The sequence below is a fragment of the Arachis duranensis genome, chromosome 7, assembly GCF_000817695.3.
Source record: "Arachis duranensis cultivar V14167 chromosome 7, aradu.V14167.gnm2.J7QH, whole genome shotgun sequence".
Taxonomy (NCBI): domain Eukaryota; kingdom Viridiplantae; phylum Streptophyta; class Magnoliopsida; order Fabales; family Fabaceae; genus Arachis; species Arachis duranensis.
The window spans coordinates 74,055,414-74,071,636 of record NC_029778.3 but is presented as its reverse complement, the minus strand read 5'-3'; the positions used below and the strand labels follow the sequence as shown (position 1 = coordinate 74,071,636).

Below are 16,223 nucleotides of genomic sequence, written 5' to 3'. Positions count from 1 at the left end.
AGGAGAGAGAGTGGGAGAGAGAGGGGAAAAGAGAAAATGTAAAAACTAATTTTATATATGTTAAAATTTAAAATTAGTTTTAGCCTATAAACCAGTTTAAACTGATTTTTCAATTAAAGTTGATTTTACTTTTATGAACTGGTTTAAACTGGTGCACTGTATTGTAAACTGGTTTAAAATCAGTTTCTTATTTGACAAAGTAGTTTGGTTCAGTTTCTAAACCATTTAAAATGGTTTAGTGCAGTTTTAGTTCAGTTTATGAAAAAACTGAACCATGAACACCCCTAGACCCCATATATGAGAATGAATAAGAGAAAAAGATGACTCGTATTGATTCTTATTGTGATTAACCAAGGAAGACCTGACATGCTTTCCAAGTTGGCATGATTCACAATTCAAAGACTCTAACTTAGCATAAGTAGGAACCATAGTGTTAAGTTTTGACAGACTTGGATGACCAAACCGATTATGGAGGAGATTAGGTGATACAACAGCCGTACAGACCACGGGATGAATTGAACTAAGATGGTGGAGACCTTGTGACTCATATCCTACACCAATCGTCTTCCCCATTCAACGGTCCTGTATGAAAAAGGAATCAGTATTAAATGTGACATAACAATACAAAGATCGGGTAAGTTTGCTGAGTGAAATTAAATTGAAAGGGAAGTTTTTGACAAATAAAACTGAAGTTAAAGATACAGATTCAATAGGTGAGACACAGCCAACTCCTGTGGCAACAACTTTGGAGCCATCTGCTAAAGTAATAAACTTAGGAAATGCAGGTGAAAGAGAAGGAAAAAAGGGATTTGTCACTAGCAACGTGATCCGAGGCACCCAAATCAAGTACCCAAGAACTTGAAGTATTACCATATTGAGAGATGCATGCTGTGGAATGATTCGAGTAACAGTGGTACTGGGGGATGGATTCTGTTCTGCTGCCTGCACCTAAAGATATTCATTAAATTCTGTTGAAGAAATGGCAAATAGTTAATTGCTAAAAGGTGCATCAATTGTTTTATCTTCAATATGGCCAAACACTGTCTGAACAACATTGATAGTTTCCTTGGGAAATTCATGAAGGAAATAGCATGTATCTTTCGTATGCACAAGTCGCTTGCAGTAGGAACGTTGGGGACAACCAGCGCATTGGCCAGCTTGACTTCCATGTCCTCCTCGAGCTCCATGAGTTCCTCGACTATCACGAAAACCTGATGCAGTCACCATGGCATTGGCTTCAACTGAAATTGGGGATGAATTAAAGATTTTTGTTGTAGGAATTCTGAGTAGTCGAGTAATCAAGTCTTCCATTGTAGGGACATTCTGGCCAGTAAGGATTTGGTCATGAATATGTTCAAAATCTGGGTGCATTACACGCAGAACCATCACCATATACAAATTATCCAGCTTTGTCTTGAGGGCTTCTTGAATGTCAGCTTGTAAAAACAATTTTAACTCCTCCACTACAGCTTAGGTCTGAGTAACAAAACTGGTCATATCAGGATTAATCTGCTTAAGGGAAGCCAATTTCTGAGCGGAATCTTATAGGAGCTTAATATCATTTGCAAATAAGCCGAGTCTTTTTCCAAAATGAAGAATAGGTCTTAAAAGACCTTAAATTAACCATGATTGCAGGATCAACTGACTACCGTAATAATGCACACAATTGATAGTCAAAACTTTCCCATTGAGTTCTATTTTCTTCAGGAGTTTCATGGGCAAATTTAGTGAGGTGGTCTCAGAGACCATGACCTAAGAACCATAATTCAACATATGTTGACCACCCAAAGAAGTTTTTACCATTTAATTTTTCAGATGTAATTGTGGGAGTACCAGAAAAGACATAAGTAATTGGTACAGTATTGGATAGTTGAGGATGGATATTTGGGGTTGTTGCATCTTCTGCTGGAGTATTTGCACTAGCAGCGGACATTTTGTATTTTAAGAAAAAGCTGAATTTTAAGGTTCAGATGTTGTACAAAAGGCTATATTTTTTTATTTATCTTTTTTTTTTAAATAGAAGAGGCTAAGGGACAGTTCATAAGGAAGAAAATGATGGAACAAAAACAAAATTTAAGAAGATATATTAAAAATGAATAGGGGTTAAAATGGATGGTTTAAAGAAGATAATGATGGAGTGAACAGGAGCTGAAATGGATGGTTTAAAAAAGATAATGATGGAGTGACTGACTAGAACCTTCTGAGGTTGACTGTAGACTTGATTTTTCCAGATAAGAGCAACAAACTGATAGAACACCACAGACAGTCGTGGCTGATAAACCAGAAAAGGGCTGGAAAATATAAAAGAACCCTATGCTCTAGATACCATGTTTAAACAGTGATTTACTGTGAAAAGCTTGAGGTTTCTGAACTCCTCCACTCATATATTTATATACACGAATTAATAATTACAATACCTACTAATGATAAAACACAATTATTCATAATTGATTCTAATCTAACCTAATTGACTGAATTATCTGAATATAATATTGACAAAATCTTTAGATGTTGGCTTTGTACCTGTCTATTTCCATCATCAGGGTGTAAATTATCTTATCCTTCTCATGTATTCTGTTTCGTGTTGATGCCACCATAGTTGAAGTATTGCATAGTTTAGTCATATGCTATGTTTCTTTTATTTGTGGTACATATGTAATTATGTACTGGAGGAAAGGCTTAGATGCTATCAAAAGAAAGTCTCAATGTTGTCCGGTATTCTCTTAACAAAGCCTTATCCCATTAGATGGGTTGGGCTTCATGAATCTTATGACTTAATTACGTCTTGTCCATGCATAAGGATTTGACAAAGTTTTACATTGGCTGTCAAATGCCTAATACAATCCTCTTTTTTTTTGGGCTTGAAATTGGCTATGTAAACATGCAGACTTGCTTTCTGTTATTTTAAATAAGAAAAATATGAATATAGTTAAAAGTGGTATTTTTATTAACAGTTGACTAGCTAGGTTATCAAACTTCTTTGCCTCTTTAAAAAATTTCCTATGCATTAAATATTGTTGGGAGATGTTAACTGAGCATTGAATTTTATCCTGAATGCTTATGAGAAAATTTTACCACATCCATAAGATGAACAATATGGTATTTGTATGGGATATGATCTTCAGTAGTACAATGTCAACAAGTTAAATATTAAGAAAGATGAGAAATCGAAATGGATTAGTCAGAACACCAAAGTACGTAGAATTTGAAATGTGTATAGTTGAGATAGTTGGGCTAGTGGTAATCGTAGAGTTGGTAGAATCCTAGGTGGTTGGACATGTAAGGTAATTAGAAGCAACTGTAACAAGAGTTGATCAGACGGAGGGTGGTGCTTGCGCTCGCTGGTCTTGTAGAGGGATCCATTCTGCATTTGCTGTTAGATAACTTTAATTACCATAAAAGTAAAATAGGGAGGATTCAGGCTGAAAATTCTTCAAAATGATGAATTTGATTCCGAATCACAATAATTTTAGATTGCAAAATATATAGGTGAATTATATCAGGTATATGTTAGTCATCTACTCTGTAAAAGTATCTACTAATCTCTTAGTGGTGAGCTGACACAGCTAGTTAGACTAGACTCTGCATGCTAGAATGTGCTCTAACCAATCATTCTATCTTTAACACTATTTTATCTCGGTCTAGAGGGAGACTTTTTTGGATAAAGAAAATGCTCTCTTCTTGGATTGAGAAAATGCTTTCTGTTTTGTTCTTAAAAAGATCCTGAATATAGAAAATGCCGAAATTGAAAATAGAACATGAAACACACAAACTAAGTAGATCCTTAGGCTTTATTTGGTAATTGTCCCAAGGTAAAAATACAGAGACACCAGGAGATACAAATCAGTTTGGAGAAGAACATGAATATAAATAGGCAAAATGTCTCTGTCATGGGACCAAAGTAGCCTATTATTTGTCCTCTAAAAAACTGTGATATGGACAGAGTCATATATTTTGTCTTGTTTTTTCCTTCTCATGACGCTTACCAAACACAACATTACTTAGGGTTTATTATAGGTGAAACTGTGAATAATAAAGTAGTAAAAGTTCCATGACAGAAATAGAAAGTTAACAACTTTCATCTGTGAGGAGTACTAACTTTTATGTGTACACATGCACTTGTTAGATATAATATTTTGTTTTTCTCTATATTAAGATATAGCATCTTGGTATTTATTGTTTATTTACGACTTTTATTTTATTTTATCAGGAAAGACTCAAAGAAAAGGATTCTAAACTAGACGAAATGGGGAAAACTCTTTCTGTAAAGCAGGATTCAGTTGCACGTTTGGAGCAAGACCTATCAAACTGTAGAGTGGAACTAGCAGAGACAGAAAAGAGAATTAATGATATTACACAATCTGAGGTCTGCATCATATTCTCTCTTATAAAGCTCTGAAGTTCCCCTATTTCTTACAAAATTTTGTTATGATTAATTTCTCAGGTTAGCCTAAAATATGAAGTGGACATGCATAAGAAAATGCTGGTTTCATGGAAGGTGTATAGAAATCCTTGTTTGAAAAACTGGAAAGTTGTGTGTTTATCATAAAAAGAATAATCGATTTGGATCCTCTAATATGAGAATCTTTGGAAAGTGAGAATATTATTCTTGTTCTAGTTATATGATTTAATTTATTGTTCCAAGGGTGGATAACTTTTCTTATCGCTTTACAATATTTCTCATGTATTGGATCCTTATCCTTTATCCCTTGTTAATATATTCTCCATTTCTGTTTTTGGTGATATTTTTGTCTTCAACTGTTTTGTTTCATCTTATGTTTCCTTGTCCATAATTACAGATCAAGAATGACTTGTTGTCAAAGGAGGTTCAACAACTTTTAAAGCAATTAGATGAAATCAAACAAGGTTCTTAGTCCCCCCTCTTTTCTCTTTCTTCCCTCCTGTCATTTCAATTTTCAAGTTCTATGGATATTTGTGGCTGGAGTATATTTATTCTTTGAATTTTCAGGGAAAAAGTTGACTACTGATACAACTGGTGATCATGCAATGAAAGAAGAGAAGGACACCAGAATACAGGTTTACTTGAAAGTGGTTCAACCATTTATTTTTGAAGAAATTTGATTCAGCATGTATTAATTTTATTATTTCTATTCTTAGACTCTTGAAAAAACAGTGGAGAGACAACGAGATGAATTAAAGAAGGAGAGGGAAGAAAATCGAATGGAGAAAGGCAGACGAATTAAGACTGAAGCAATAAAGGATTCTTACAACAATGTTGAGCAGGTGTTTTTCCTGTTTCCTAAATTGTTTTTATTCGCATCTCTTAATTAAATATGCATTGTGGTTGCTTCCAATAATGGATTGACGTTGACCCCCTTGCTCATTGTATGTTGCTGTACTTTTCTTTTTGTTTAAAAAAATACAAAAGCTAATCTTGCTCTATTAAAATTTGATTTTTAATAGAAGTTACTTGATACTTAAGTAACTTTATTGTTTGATCTATTTAATTTTGTGTTCCTTGAGGGTTAATACTTGGTTGTTGCTATGGTTAAGTTACAAGGGGGGATTTGGTTGAGCCAATAATTTGTTGACACCAAACCCTCTTTATTTTTTTACTTCTCTCTTGTTAATTGATTTACTTTCAGGAGAAAGCAAAGTTTATTAATGAACTTGAGAGGCACAAAGAGGCTCTAAAACGATTATCCGGGGAAGTTGAAAAAGTCAAGGATGTTGGCAATCTTCCTGAGGTAATGATGTAAAATAGTGGTTTGTCTTCCAAACTAATGTTGGGGGGACTGCCAAGCTAGGATTTTATTGTGATGTTCTGACCCATTGTTGCTTGTTATAACCTATAAATGTTTTCAGTAAAAGCTTAAAAAGAAATCTTAGTTCTGATATTGATTTTTTTTCTCCTTTTGCTTTTGGTATAAATTTTCTAAGGGAGCAAATGCAGTTCAACTTCTTTCTGGATCCAATGTTGACGACTTAGCTGCTCCATATGTATCTGCTGTTGAAAGCTTTTAGAAGGAAGCTCATTCAGTATTTTTTGAGCTTGGAGGCCATGTGAACCTTGGTGATGCAACAAAAGTTGTGGATACTTCTGCTGCTGCTACAGGTTTTTGCAGTGTACATTAAGATTACTTAAAAAACGTGAGCTATCGCGAGAGTCTGGCGAGCAGTAAAATGGTGAACAAAAATTTTCTAGATTTCAAACCAGACTTTCTACATAAGGAATTTTTATACCTCTGTTTATACTATAATTGTACGCTAACATTTGACAGCTTCGGTGGTACATGCATCAACCCCTAGCGTCATATCCTTGCCAGCTGTTGGTGTAAGCGGTTTATCCCCTAAAGCCACCACATATAGTGATAAAAGACCTCCATTTTCCCGGCCAAGTGCAGAACCCTATAAAACTGGTAGAAAATTGGTCAGGCACCGTTTGGTAAAATCTGATGAGCCACAAGGTGACACAGAAATGTTTGATGCTGAAGGATTAGGTAAGCCTGGGCCTTCTGAGGCAGCACCTCAAACTGGTTTTGCTCCATCTCAGCCTTTAGCTTGTAAATGTGTTGCTACTACCTCTACTACTGAGTTGCAGGAAGAATCAGTTACAGTTGGTGAGAAGAGTTCTGATGCCCCCATGCTGAAGAAGTCGAAGGGATCAGAATCCCTTGAAGATAATGGTGAAGAACCTGTTACAGAACTTGTTGGAACTAATATGGCTTCTAAGGAACTTGAAAGTGGTGAGTAGCCACAAGGCCAAAATGCAGGAGTTGTTGAAGCTCAAATGAAGACTGCGAAATACCTGTTGTAAAGGATGAGGAAGCCAACAATCCACATAACTTGGATGGTACTAATCAAGAGGAATTACATGATGACAAGCCCATTGATTTCGAAGAGAATCAGGATCAAGCAGCTGAAGTGAAAATGCGGTCTGATGATATGCACAGGGATCAGATTGAGCCAGAAAACCAGCAGTCATCGTTGGCAGTTGGTAGCGAGACAGAAGTGGGAGAATTGTCGCCAGAAACTAGAAAACCTGAGGGTGGTAATTAGGAAAACCAAGATTCTCGGGAAGGTTAATCTGAGCCTGTTAGAATGCCTTAACCTTCCCCAACTAGGGCTGATGATGAAGCTCTCGAGGTTGGTGAGATCAATTCTCCTGAGCTTTCAGGTGATGATAAAAATGATGAGGGTGACTTGACTGAGGAGGCTGGCGATACACTTGACATGGTGGCCGATGTTAACGAATCAACAACAGTTGAGACTGACAAGGGGGCTGAACCTACTCCCATTGCAAGTGAGGTTGCTCCGACTACTAGTTCTACAGAAACTAGCTCCTCAAGACCTGTTACAAGTCAATCTACTGCCCATGGCAGTGCCACTGCTAAAACAGACGATGTAAAATATTGTTAGAGCAAGCCCAAGAGAGGGCCCAATTGAGACAGGCTAGAGTAGTTTCCACTGTTGGGAGAGCATGTGGAAGAGTTCCGCGTGGTCGAGGTGTACGAAGTCGTGGACACAGGCCGCCGACTAACGAATCTTGAGTCATCAAAGTACTATGAATTATTAATTAGATAGGACAGTATAGAGATAATAGTAGCTGTAAATGAGGCTCAGGTTCACGTAAATGCAATGGTTTATCATGTCCTAAATGATATGTACCCATAATAGGAAGCATATGTTATCAATGGTTGACGTTTTGATAGATTACATGACACTAGTATTTGTTAATTCATATGCATCAATACTTTTTATAATTTAAAAATTAATTAAATTAATTATATTATATAGAATAACTATGAAAGTATTATTTGTTTATAGGTATTGTGTGATATTATTTTTTTTGGTGATTGAAAATATCAAAAAACAAGCCAAGCCAAACTAGCTAGAATCAGTTGCCTCTTGCACTAGGATTTGCTCCAAATCTGCACTAGGTTTGATCCAAGAAACACGAGCTGAATCATTTCTTGCTCCAGATTTAGCCAACTAATCAGCGACACTATTAGCTTCCTTTCGAATCAGATGAAACTGGACCTCCCAGTCTTTGGACAAAAGATCTTGGAGTTTTAAGTTTTAACACAATATCCTTCACCTCATGTGTTGTGTGGTCGATGATGTTACTCAACACAAGGTAAGTATCGAGCGAGTCCGTTTCACAAATAACCCTCTGACAACCAGTTTCCCAGGCTAACATCAGCCCCTGCCAAGAGACCAGCAGCTCACAACGATAAACAGACTAGAAAGGAAGAGCACCTGAACAACCCAACACCCATCTTCTTCTATCATCCCTCAGAACAACCAAAACTAGCTCACTGGACTCACTGAAGAAGACTCGCATCACAGTTGACCTTGAAAGTGCCATTGGGTGGAGGCTCCCACTTAAATTTCCTTTCAATATCTGAATAGATAGTCCAGTTGTAATAAAGGTTTCTAAGATCAAAGCTCATATTTCTAACTAGGATCACCACTTTCTTATCGGACCAAACTTCATCCAGGTTGAAAGCCTCATGACATTGATGCCTCCATATCCACCAAATTTCAGATGCGAAGAGGCAGCCCATACTAGATATGCCCTGTTTGAGCCAAGGAGCTAAATCGGACGAACCTTTAGTCTCGATGAACGAAGGGTCGATGATATTTCAAACAGCTTTGGCCCTATCGCAATCTCTAAAATAATGCAGAATTGATTCCGAATGATCACCACACCTCTTACAAATATCACTAAGTGTTAACTTGCGCTTGAACCAGAGCGCGTCAGTAGGGACAACATTGTGAAGAGAAAGTCAGAGCAAGAATTTGATCTTCTCCGGGATGAAAGGCTTCCATATCTAATTCCAGTATTCGCTTTCATCCCATTGGAATTTTCTTTTTGCCAACCAAAGATATCCACTTCTAGAAGAATACTCCTTTGTTGTGGCAGCAGTCCAAACCCACCCTAGGCCATAGTGGTTGTTACCAGAAACAGGCAACTCAATTAGGGACGAACGGATATGATGAGAAGATGTGGATAGAGATTCCTAATATCCCATCGACCATTGAAATAACATCATCTAGAGAAAGGTGGAGGTCATTTATATGAATGTAAGGAATTAAGTCTGCAAGCTTACCCAAAGAAGACCATTGATCAAACCATAAGGATTGATCCAAAGTACCACAGCACCACACAAAGCCCTCTTTCAAGCTATTGAATGCTTTAATCACACTTTTCCAAACATAGAAAGCCCCAATAACCTCCACAAAACCTTTCCCAGCAGCCAGATACTTCTTGGTTAAGAGTTGTACCCATAGTTTTTCTTTGTAGTGAAGAAGTTGCCAAACAAGCTTTCCTAGAAGGGCAATGTTCGCACACCTAAAGTCCCTCACCCCTAGGCCTCCGTGTTTTCTCGGAGTGACAACCTTAGTCCAATTCACGAGGGGTAGTCCCCTCCCATCAGTCTGACCCTTCCAAAGAAATTGTTTCATCATCGAATCAATTTTTTCACAAGCATAAGAGGGGAAAAAGGCTACTTGCATATTATACACTGGAATGGAAGTCAACATTGACTTAACAAAACATAACCTTCCTGCCTTGTTAAGTAGCCTACCTTTCCAGCTAGCTAGCCTCCTTTGGACCTTGTCAATAACCTCTTCCATCGTCTTTTTTGCCGCTCTATCATGACCAATGTTTACTCCCAAATATCTGCCTATGTTCTGAGTTAAGTGAATCTGAGAAACCCTTGACAAGACCTCCTTCCTCCGTTGAGTGATGTTCTTAGAGCATTGAGCCTTTGATTTGGCCAGATTAACTTCCAATTCAGATGCCTTTGTAAAGAGTTCAAGAATCTACATAACCATTTCAACCTGCAACCTTGTTGCTTTGTAGAAAAGGAGACGGTCGTCAGCAAACATAAGATGTGAAATCCTAAGTCCCCCTTTGGAGATGGCAACAGGGACCCAATATCCATTAGACACATAATGAGAGATAAGGCACGCCAATCGTTCCATACACATAACAAAGAGATACAGAGATAGAGGGTCACCTTGTTTTAGCCCTCTTTGAGGATTAAAATTTTGTAATCTCTCGCCATTCCATAGGATTGAAAGAGAAGAAGAGAAAACACACCTCATGATTAGGCTAGTTATGTTCTGACGGAAGCCAAAACTAGTAAGAGTATGTTGAAGAAATCTCCAATCTACCCTATCATATGCCTTCTCTAAATCAATTTTGAAAGTCATAGTACCTTTCTTGGACTTGGTCTTGTGCATAAAATTAAGGATCTCTTGCGCAATAATGATATTCTCATTCGTTCCTCTCCCCGGGATAAATCCCCTTTGAAGGGGACCAATGACCTCCGCAAGGAAAGGGCGAAAGCGATTAACAAGGACCTTAGTTAAAATTTGGTATATGACATTACATAGGCTTATAGGCCTAAATTCTTTCATGACCGTCGGCTTGTCTACTTTCGGGATAAGAACAATAAGAGTCTCATAAAAGGAAGCATCTAAGACTTCACCGGCGAAAGCTTTACACACAATCTTCCAAACATCCCTTCACTACGTTCCAATACTCCTTAAAGAAAATAGCTTGGAAGCCATCTGGTCCAGGTGCCTTGAAGGAGTTCATCTCCATAACAGTCTTCCTTACCTCCTCAATAGAAACTAGTTCAGAGAGAAACTTGCAAGCCTCTTGACTAAGTTACGGTAGGAGAACCCCATTAAGAACACCAAAATCCACTTCCTCTCTAGAACAAAAAAGTCTTTGGAAAAAATTATTAGCTTCCTCTTTAAGGGAGTCCTCGTCATTTGACCAAGTTCCATCTTCTAACATAAGGCTATGGATTTTATTTCTTTTCCTTCTGACAATGATTTGGAGGTGAAAGAAACTAGTATTTTTGTCTCCGAACTTGACCCATTTTTTTCTAGATTTTTGGTACTAGTAAATTTCCTCTCTTAAGAGGACATAATTTAGCTCTTGTTGAAGTCGTTTTTCTTCTTCCCTCAAACTAGGGTCATCACAAGACTCCAAAAAAATTTGGACTCTGTTAATATTCTGCTCAAGCTCTCTTTTTGTAACAAAGATGTTGCCAAAAACATCTGAATTAAATTTTTGAGCACTTCTTTTCACAGCAGTCAGGTTTTTAGATACATCCGGAGACCTAGAGTCCCAGGCCTGTGAACCACTTCACGGATGAGGGATGGGTGGTCCACGCCGCTTGGAATATGAAAGGATGGTTTCTCTTCCTCTTGTTCATACCGGCAGGATTACACATGACCAAGATAGGTGAATGATCAGAGTGATACCTTCCCAAAATTTCACAAAAAGCCTCAGGATATAGCAGACGCCAATCTTCATTAAGGAATGCCCTATCCAATTTTTTTGCTACATCCAAGCCCCCCTTAACTCTTCTGTGCCAAGTGAACTTCCTTCCCTTCGTACCCATATCCATAAGTCCGCAACTATCCATGGCAGTTGCAAAAGCAAGAGATCTGTTAGCGTTGAAGGCACCCCCTTTCACATCCGTCGAGACGAGAACTTCATTGAAGTCTCCAAGAGCAATCCAAGGGCAGGAAATAAAAGCAGAGAACTTTTCAAGATATTCCCAAAGGGTTCTTCTATATTGTACCTGAGGATGGGCATAAATAGCACTACACACCCACACATTAGACCCCTTTACCACTTCGAAGGAGACACAATGCTCAGTGATATCAAGAATTCTACTTTTCTTCCAAGACTCCTGTACCAGCACCCAGATTCCCCCACTCTAGCCCCTAACCTCAGAGATGCCAACACTACTATACCCGAGCTTCTCTAAAAAAGATTTCATCTTATCAAAGACTATATGAGTCTCAATAACAATAAAGAAGGTAGGATATATGATGAATCTTCAATATCTCCCTAAAGTGCACGCGGGCTAATTTACTATATGCCCCTCTCACATCCACGCTAAAATGCTTATGTTTTCATTATTCATAGCAATAAATAGTAAAATTAGGAAAATTATGCTACCTGCTTTATTGCTCAGGCACTTTTTTCTCGGCAATCTCCTTTTCCTTTCCAACATTGGGCCTAAAAAACTTCTGATTCCTTTCATCCTGCTCCTTAGCTCCCACATCTTATGGTGAGTTCTGAAGGAAGCGTGGCCTTAGACGCTTTCTGTTATAATGCAAAAAAAGGAGTATCTAATTTACTTCCGCTTGTTCCTGCCACTGTTCCCTCGTGTGAAGGAGAAAGGTTTTTGGTGTTATTGCTCTTTAACTGATTATTAGACTTGCTTGAGAAGGAATGCCCATATTTCATTGGCCTTTTTGAGAGATTAGCTACCACCACATGTTTTTTTGTGTTGGGCCTATTGTTCTTGGGCCCTTGAGATTTAGGATTATTGTCCACGTTTCTTAAAACCTTTCCTTTTTTCTGAACCACCTTAATCCACGCCCCAATTGCCTCCTCCTGATTAGTTGCATAATCATCTCCTAACTCCTCATGCACCTTACCAGGCGCTGACTTTGGATATCCCTGATTTTTTTCAGCAATTGAAGACTTTCCAAAAATGAAAGCATCTTGCCGCTGCTCCGTCTCTGCAGAGTCAACGTGCTGGTTATCATTTTTCGGCAAAGAGAAATCTTCCTCCACCGCTTTAACGTCATTGACCTTATTGCAATCAACTGCAACATGACCGTAACACCTGCACTTCTCATAAATCAATTCAAGATGTTCATAATCCACTTTGTAAATAACATCATCCCCTTCAATCTCATCAATCATCGGCACTCCTAAATCGATGAGGATGCATGCACGGGCAAATTTTCCCCTCTCTGCCTCTTTTGTCGCAACATCCACCTTAATCGGTTTGTCTACCGCCGACGCAATACGTTGCATGGCCTTTTCCTGTTAATAAAGGATCTTCAGCCCATTGAAACGAACCTACACAAGAGTGGAACCAAAGGATTCTTCCACCGGATGGAACTCAAAAGACCAGGGTTTAACTGCCAAATAAAAGCCGTCGATCATCCACGGGCCTCTAAGGAGAACCTTCTCTCGATCTTCCAAAAGATCGAATTTCACCAAGAAGTAGTCATTACCAACATCCAAAATTTCGTATCCTCCCTTAAGCCTCCAAATAAAGCGTAGTCTATGACATAAAGCAGTGTAACTAACATGCTTGCCAAGAACCTTCACAACAATGGAGTCTTTGTAGGGTTCAGCAAGAACCTTCCTTCCTTCCTTAGAAAAGGTCACTTAAGTCCTTCTCCCATTGCCTCCCTCAACCACAGCAAGACAATTTCCCTTCAGAGATTCATCAATAACCAAGGGTTTAGGTGTCGAAACCCTAACAACCTTGTCTCTGAAGGATACCTTGCTTCCGAAAGCCCCTTGCGTGGCTAGTCTCCCCCCACCCTTGCTTCCTCCTTCACCCGCCTCCTTCCCTGCACCTCTTACTTCATGTGAATGACCTTCTGACGGTGCCTTAGCATCCTTGTGCATCCCACGTTGACCCCCTTGCGCCGCCGCCCTCTCGCTCCTGCTCACACCTTCTCTCATATGTTTCGTTTATATTTTTACTTGTGTGTGATATTTAAAAATTGATTATTAGATAATATATAGATTAATGTTATACTTAAAAATAAGTTTGTAACAAATATTGTACAGAACAGTAATTTAGCATTTTGTATGCAGTTTAATATAATTATTTAAGAAAATTCAAAGGCAAATGGACATTTTATTTTTTTAGGAATATAAATTTATTAACTTTTAAGACATTATTTTTTGATATTGTAGATACACAATCATATCTTTATTTGTTGTTTTCAGTTTTCGCCTTTGGTTTTGTTTACATATTTAGTTTTTTATGTATTGTTTTTTCTCTTGTTTTTTCTCCTCTTATATGTTGTTTTAATGTTGGTTTCTTTCTTAAATATTGATTTATTTGTATTTATTAATATCTTTTTTGCTCTACATTTTTATGTTTTTTTTAGGTTGGATTTGTTTATACTCCTTTTTCCTTGAAGTTTTGACTCATGTTATTATCATCTAATAATATTAGTATTGGTGAAATTGGTATCTATAATCCTTTTAAAGAAATATTGCTAATGTAAGAATTCTAGTTTTAATGAGCACTATAAATAATGTTTTAATGAAGAGAAAGTATGTACTCTTTATATTTGTAACTAAAAGTTATTACTATTATTATCACAGTTTAACTGTAGATGATAGTTACTTTTAACCATTATTTTTTGGAAAAGTATATGGAACCAACTAATAATCAGCCAAGAATGGAACAACATAATTAATTATAATTAGTTTTAATTTATTTTTTAAATTATTGTTGACCACATTCAAAACATGAGGAAAGATACGTTAATGATAGGAGAGAATCACGGAACAGATGCTTTGATCATTAATTAGTTAGTTCCATATAATTAATTATGTTTTATCAATGCATAACACATGAAACATAGAAATCATATCCAAAATCATCCAATTTACAAGAAAAAGAAACATCTGTGTGCCTATCAGTAGCAACATCCAGTTAAAATTACCGGTGCCTCTGGTTTATCAGTTGACTGATTCTTGGCTTATATAGAGTTAGTTCCTTAGCATTGTTGTTACTTTTTTATTCAATTGAGTAATGATTCGTGCTCTTTGTGTCGTTATGATGTATATATCTAATTATATATCTTTATAGTGCATAAGCTTTTGGTTAATTAGTGCCAACTACGTAAAATTGCTTACATGATACAATTACGAAAAAGCAGTATTGTATAAACTTATCTCTTATGCGAAATATACTAAGTCTTTTTGGCTTACAAATTTTATAAGTTGGGTCAAATCTAATAAAAATAACATTTATCCACTGAAGTGTGATAACACGCACGACACTTCTTTTTCACGTTTCTTCTTCTCCTCCTTCTCCTCCTCTTTCTTCTTCTTCTTCTCCTTTTTCTTTGTGTTTCTCCTTTTTTTTCTTTGCGTGTTTTATCTTCATCGTTGTTTTTTTATTACCATTGTTGTTGTTGCATTTTTTTCCTCCTTCTCTTTCTATTGATTTTGCAATATTATGTATTTTTTTCTTCTTTGTTTGATTTTTTCTCCCAAGAAGAATTATAAGGAAACAAAATAAGAAGATGAGGAAGAAGAAGCAGTAGAAGATGAAGAGGCAGTAGAAGATGAAGAGGAGGAAGCGGAAGAGTTTTGAATTATGTAAAACTTATCAGAATAAAAATACACCAAAAATTGTTAAAATACACCCAAATATCTTCATATTACACGTAAATATCTTCGTGTTACACCCAAATTTGCTGCAAATACAGAAAAATATTTTCTCTAATGCTGCATTTTTTTCTTCTTTTTTTCCTTATTTCTTTCTTTCTTTTAGTTAAATAAATGTAAGTTCATCCTCTTTCAAGTAATTTTGCAGCATTATGTGTTTCTTTTTCTTCTTTGTTTGATTTTTTTGTTTTTATTCTTGTTAAGAGAGTAAAACAAGAAGAAACTTGAGAAGGTAAAATAAAAAAGAAAAGATGAATAAGAAAAAAAAGAAGAAAAAGATTGTGATGATGATAAAAAAAGAAGAAACAGTAGATGAGAAGGAGGAAGAGGAAGAGTTTTGAATTATGCAGAACTTATCAGAATAAAAATACACCCAAAAATTATTAAAATACATCCAAATATCTTCGTATTACACCCAAATATCTTCGTGTTACACCCAAATTTGCTGCAAATACAGAAAAATATTTTCTCTAATGCTGCGTTTTTTTCTTTTTTTCTTATTTCTTTCTTTATTTTAGTTAAATGAATGTAAGTTCATCATCTTTCAAGTAATGTTGCAGTATTATGTGTTTCTTCTTCTTTTTTGTTTGTTTTTTTTGTTTTTATTCTTGTTAATAGAGTAAAACAAGAAGGAACTTGAGAAGGTAAAATAAAAAAAAAGATGAATAAGAAAAAAAAAGAAGATGGTGATGATGATAAAAAAAAGAAACAGTAGAAGATAAGAAGGAAGAAGAGGAAGAGTTTTGAATTATGTAAAATTTATCAGAATAAAAATACACCCGAAAATTCTTGAAATACACTCAAATATCTTCGTGTTATACCCAAATATCTTCAGACTACACTCAAATTTGCTGCAGAAATTTTTTTCTCTAATGCTATATTTTTTCTTCTAAATTGAACCACACCTTAGCCTTGGATTCAAAATAATAATCAATTTTGTCTGGTTCAAATGTAATTTGAACCTGAATTATTTATTATCTTCAACAAAGAGATAACTGATGATGAAGGA

General features: G+C 36.5%; 1 protein-coding gene across 4 annotated transcripts; it reads left to right on the top strand.

Annotated features, from left to right (window-relative positions):
- The first annotated feature begins 4,214 nt into the window (after window positions 1-4,214).
- On the top strand, window positions 4,215-6,366 carry LOC107459594 (nuclear-pore anchor-like). 4 transcript variants are annotated; one of them, XR_008001309.1, is made up of 8 exons: window positions 4,215-4,366; window positions 4,445-4,498; window positions 4,800-4,866; window positions 4,970-5,037; window positions 5,119-5,244; window positions 5,607-5,708; window positions 5,902-6,147; window positions 6,243-6,366. XR_008001309.1 is itself a non-coding variant. In XM_052251859.1 (7 exons), the coding sequence occupies exons 1-7, from the start codon at window positions 4,247-4,249 to the stop codon at window positions 5,983-5,985; spliced, it is 621 nt and encodes a 206-aa protein (XP_052107819.1). In that variant the 5' UTR covers window positions 4,215-4,246; the 3' UTR covers window positions 5,986-6,198. The 4 variants fall into 4 exon arrangements, 2 of the variants coding, with proteins under 2 accessions (XP_052107819.1, XP_052107820.1); XR_008001310.1 differs by having other exon boundaries at window positions 5,902-6,076; window positions 6,243-6,353; XM_052251859.1 differs by lacking the exon at window positions 6,243-6,366 and having other exon boundaries at window positions 5,902-6,198.
- The last annotated feature ends 9,857 nt before the right edge of the window (window positions 6,367-16,223 follow it).

What these genes read in the sequence shown, in the direction of transcription:
- LOC107459594 (XM_052251859.1), top strand. Translation starts at nt 4,247, where the DNA reads ATGGGGAAAACTCTTTCTGTAAAGCAGGATTCAGTTGCACGTTTGGAG. An exon ending in AAATGCTGGTTTCATGGAAG is followed by an intron (nt 4,499 to 4,799) that starts GTGTATAGAAAT and finishes CCATAATTACAG; the next exon opens with ATCAAGAATGACTTGTTGTC. An exon ending in CTTACAACAATGTTGAGCAG is followed by an intron (nt 5,245 to 5,606) that starts GTGTTTTTCCTG and finishes ATTTACTTTCAG; the next exon opens with GAGAAAGCAAAGTTTATTAA.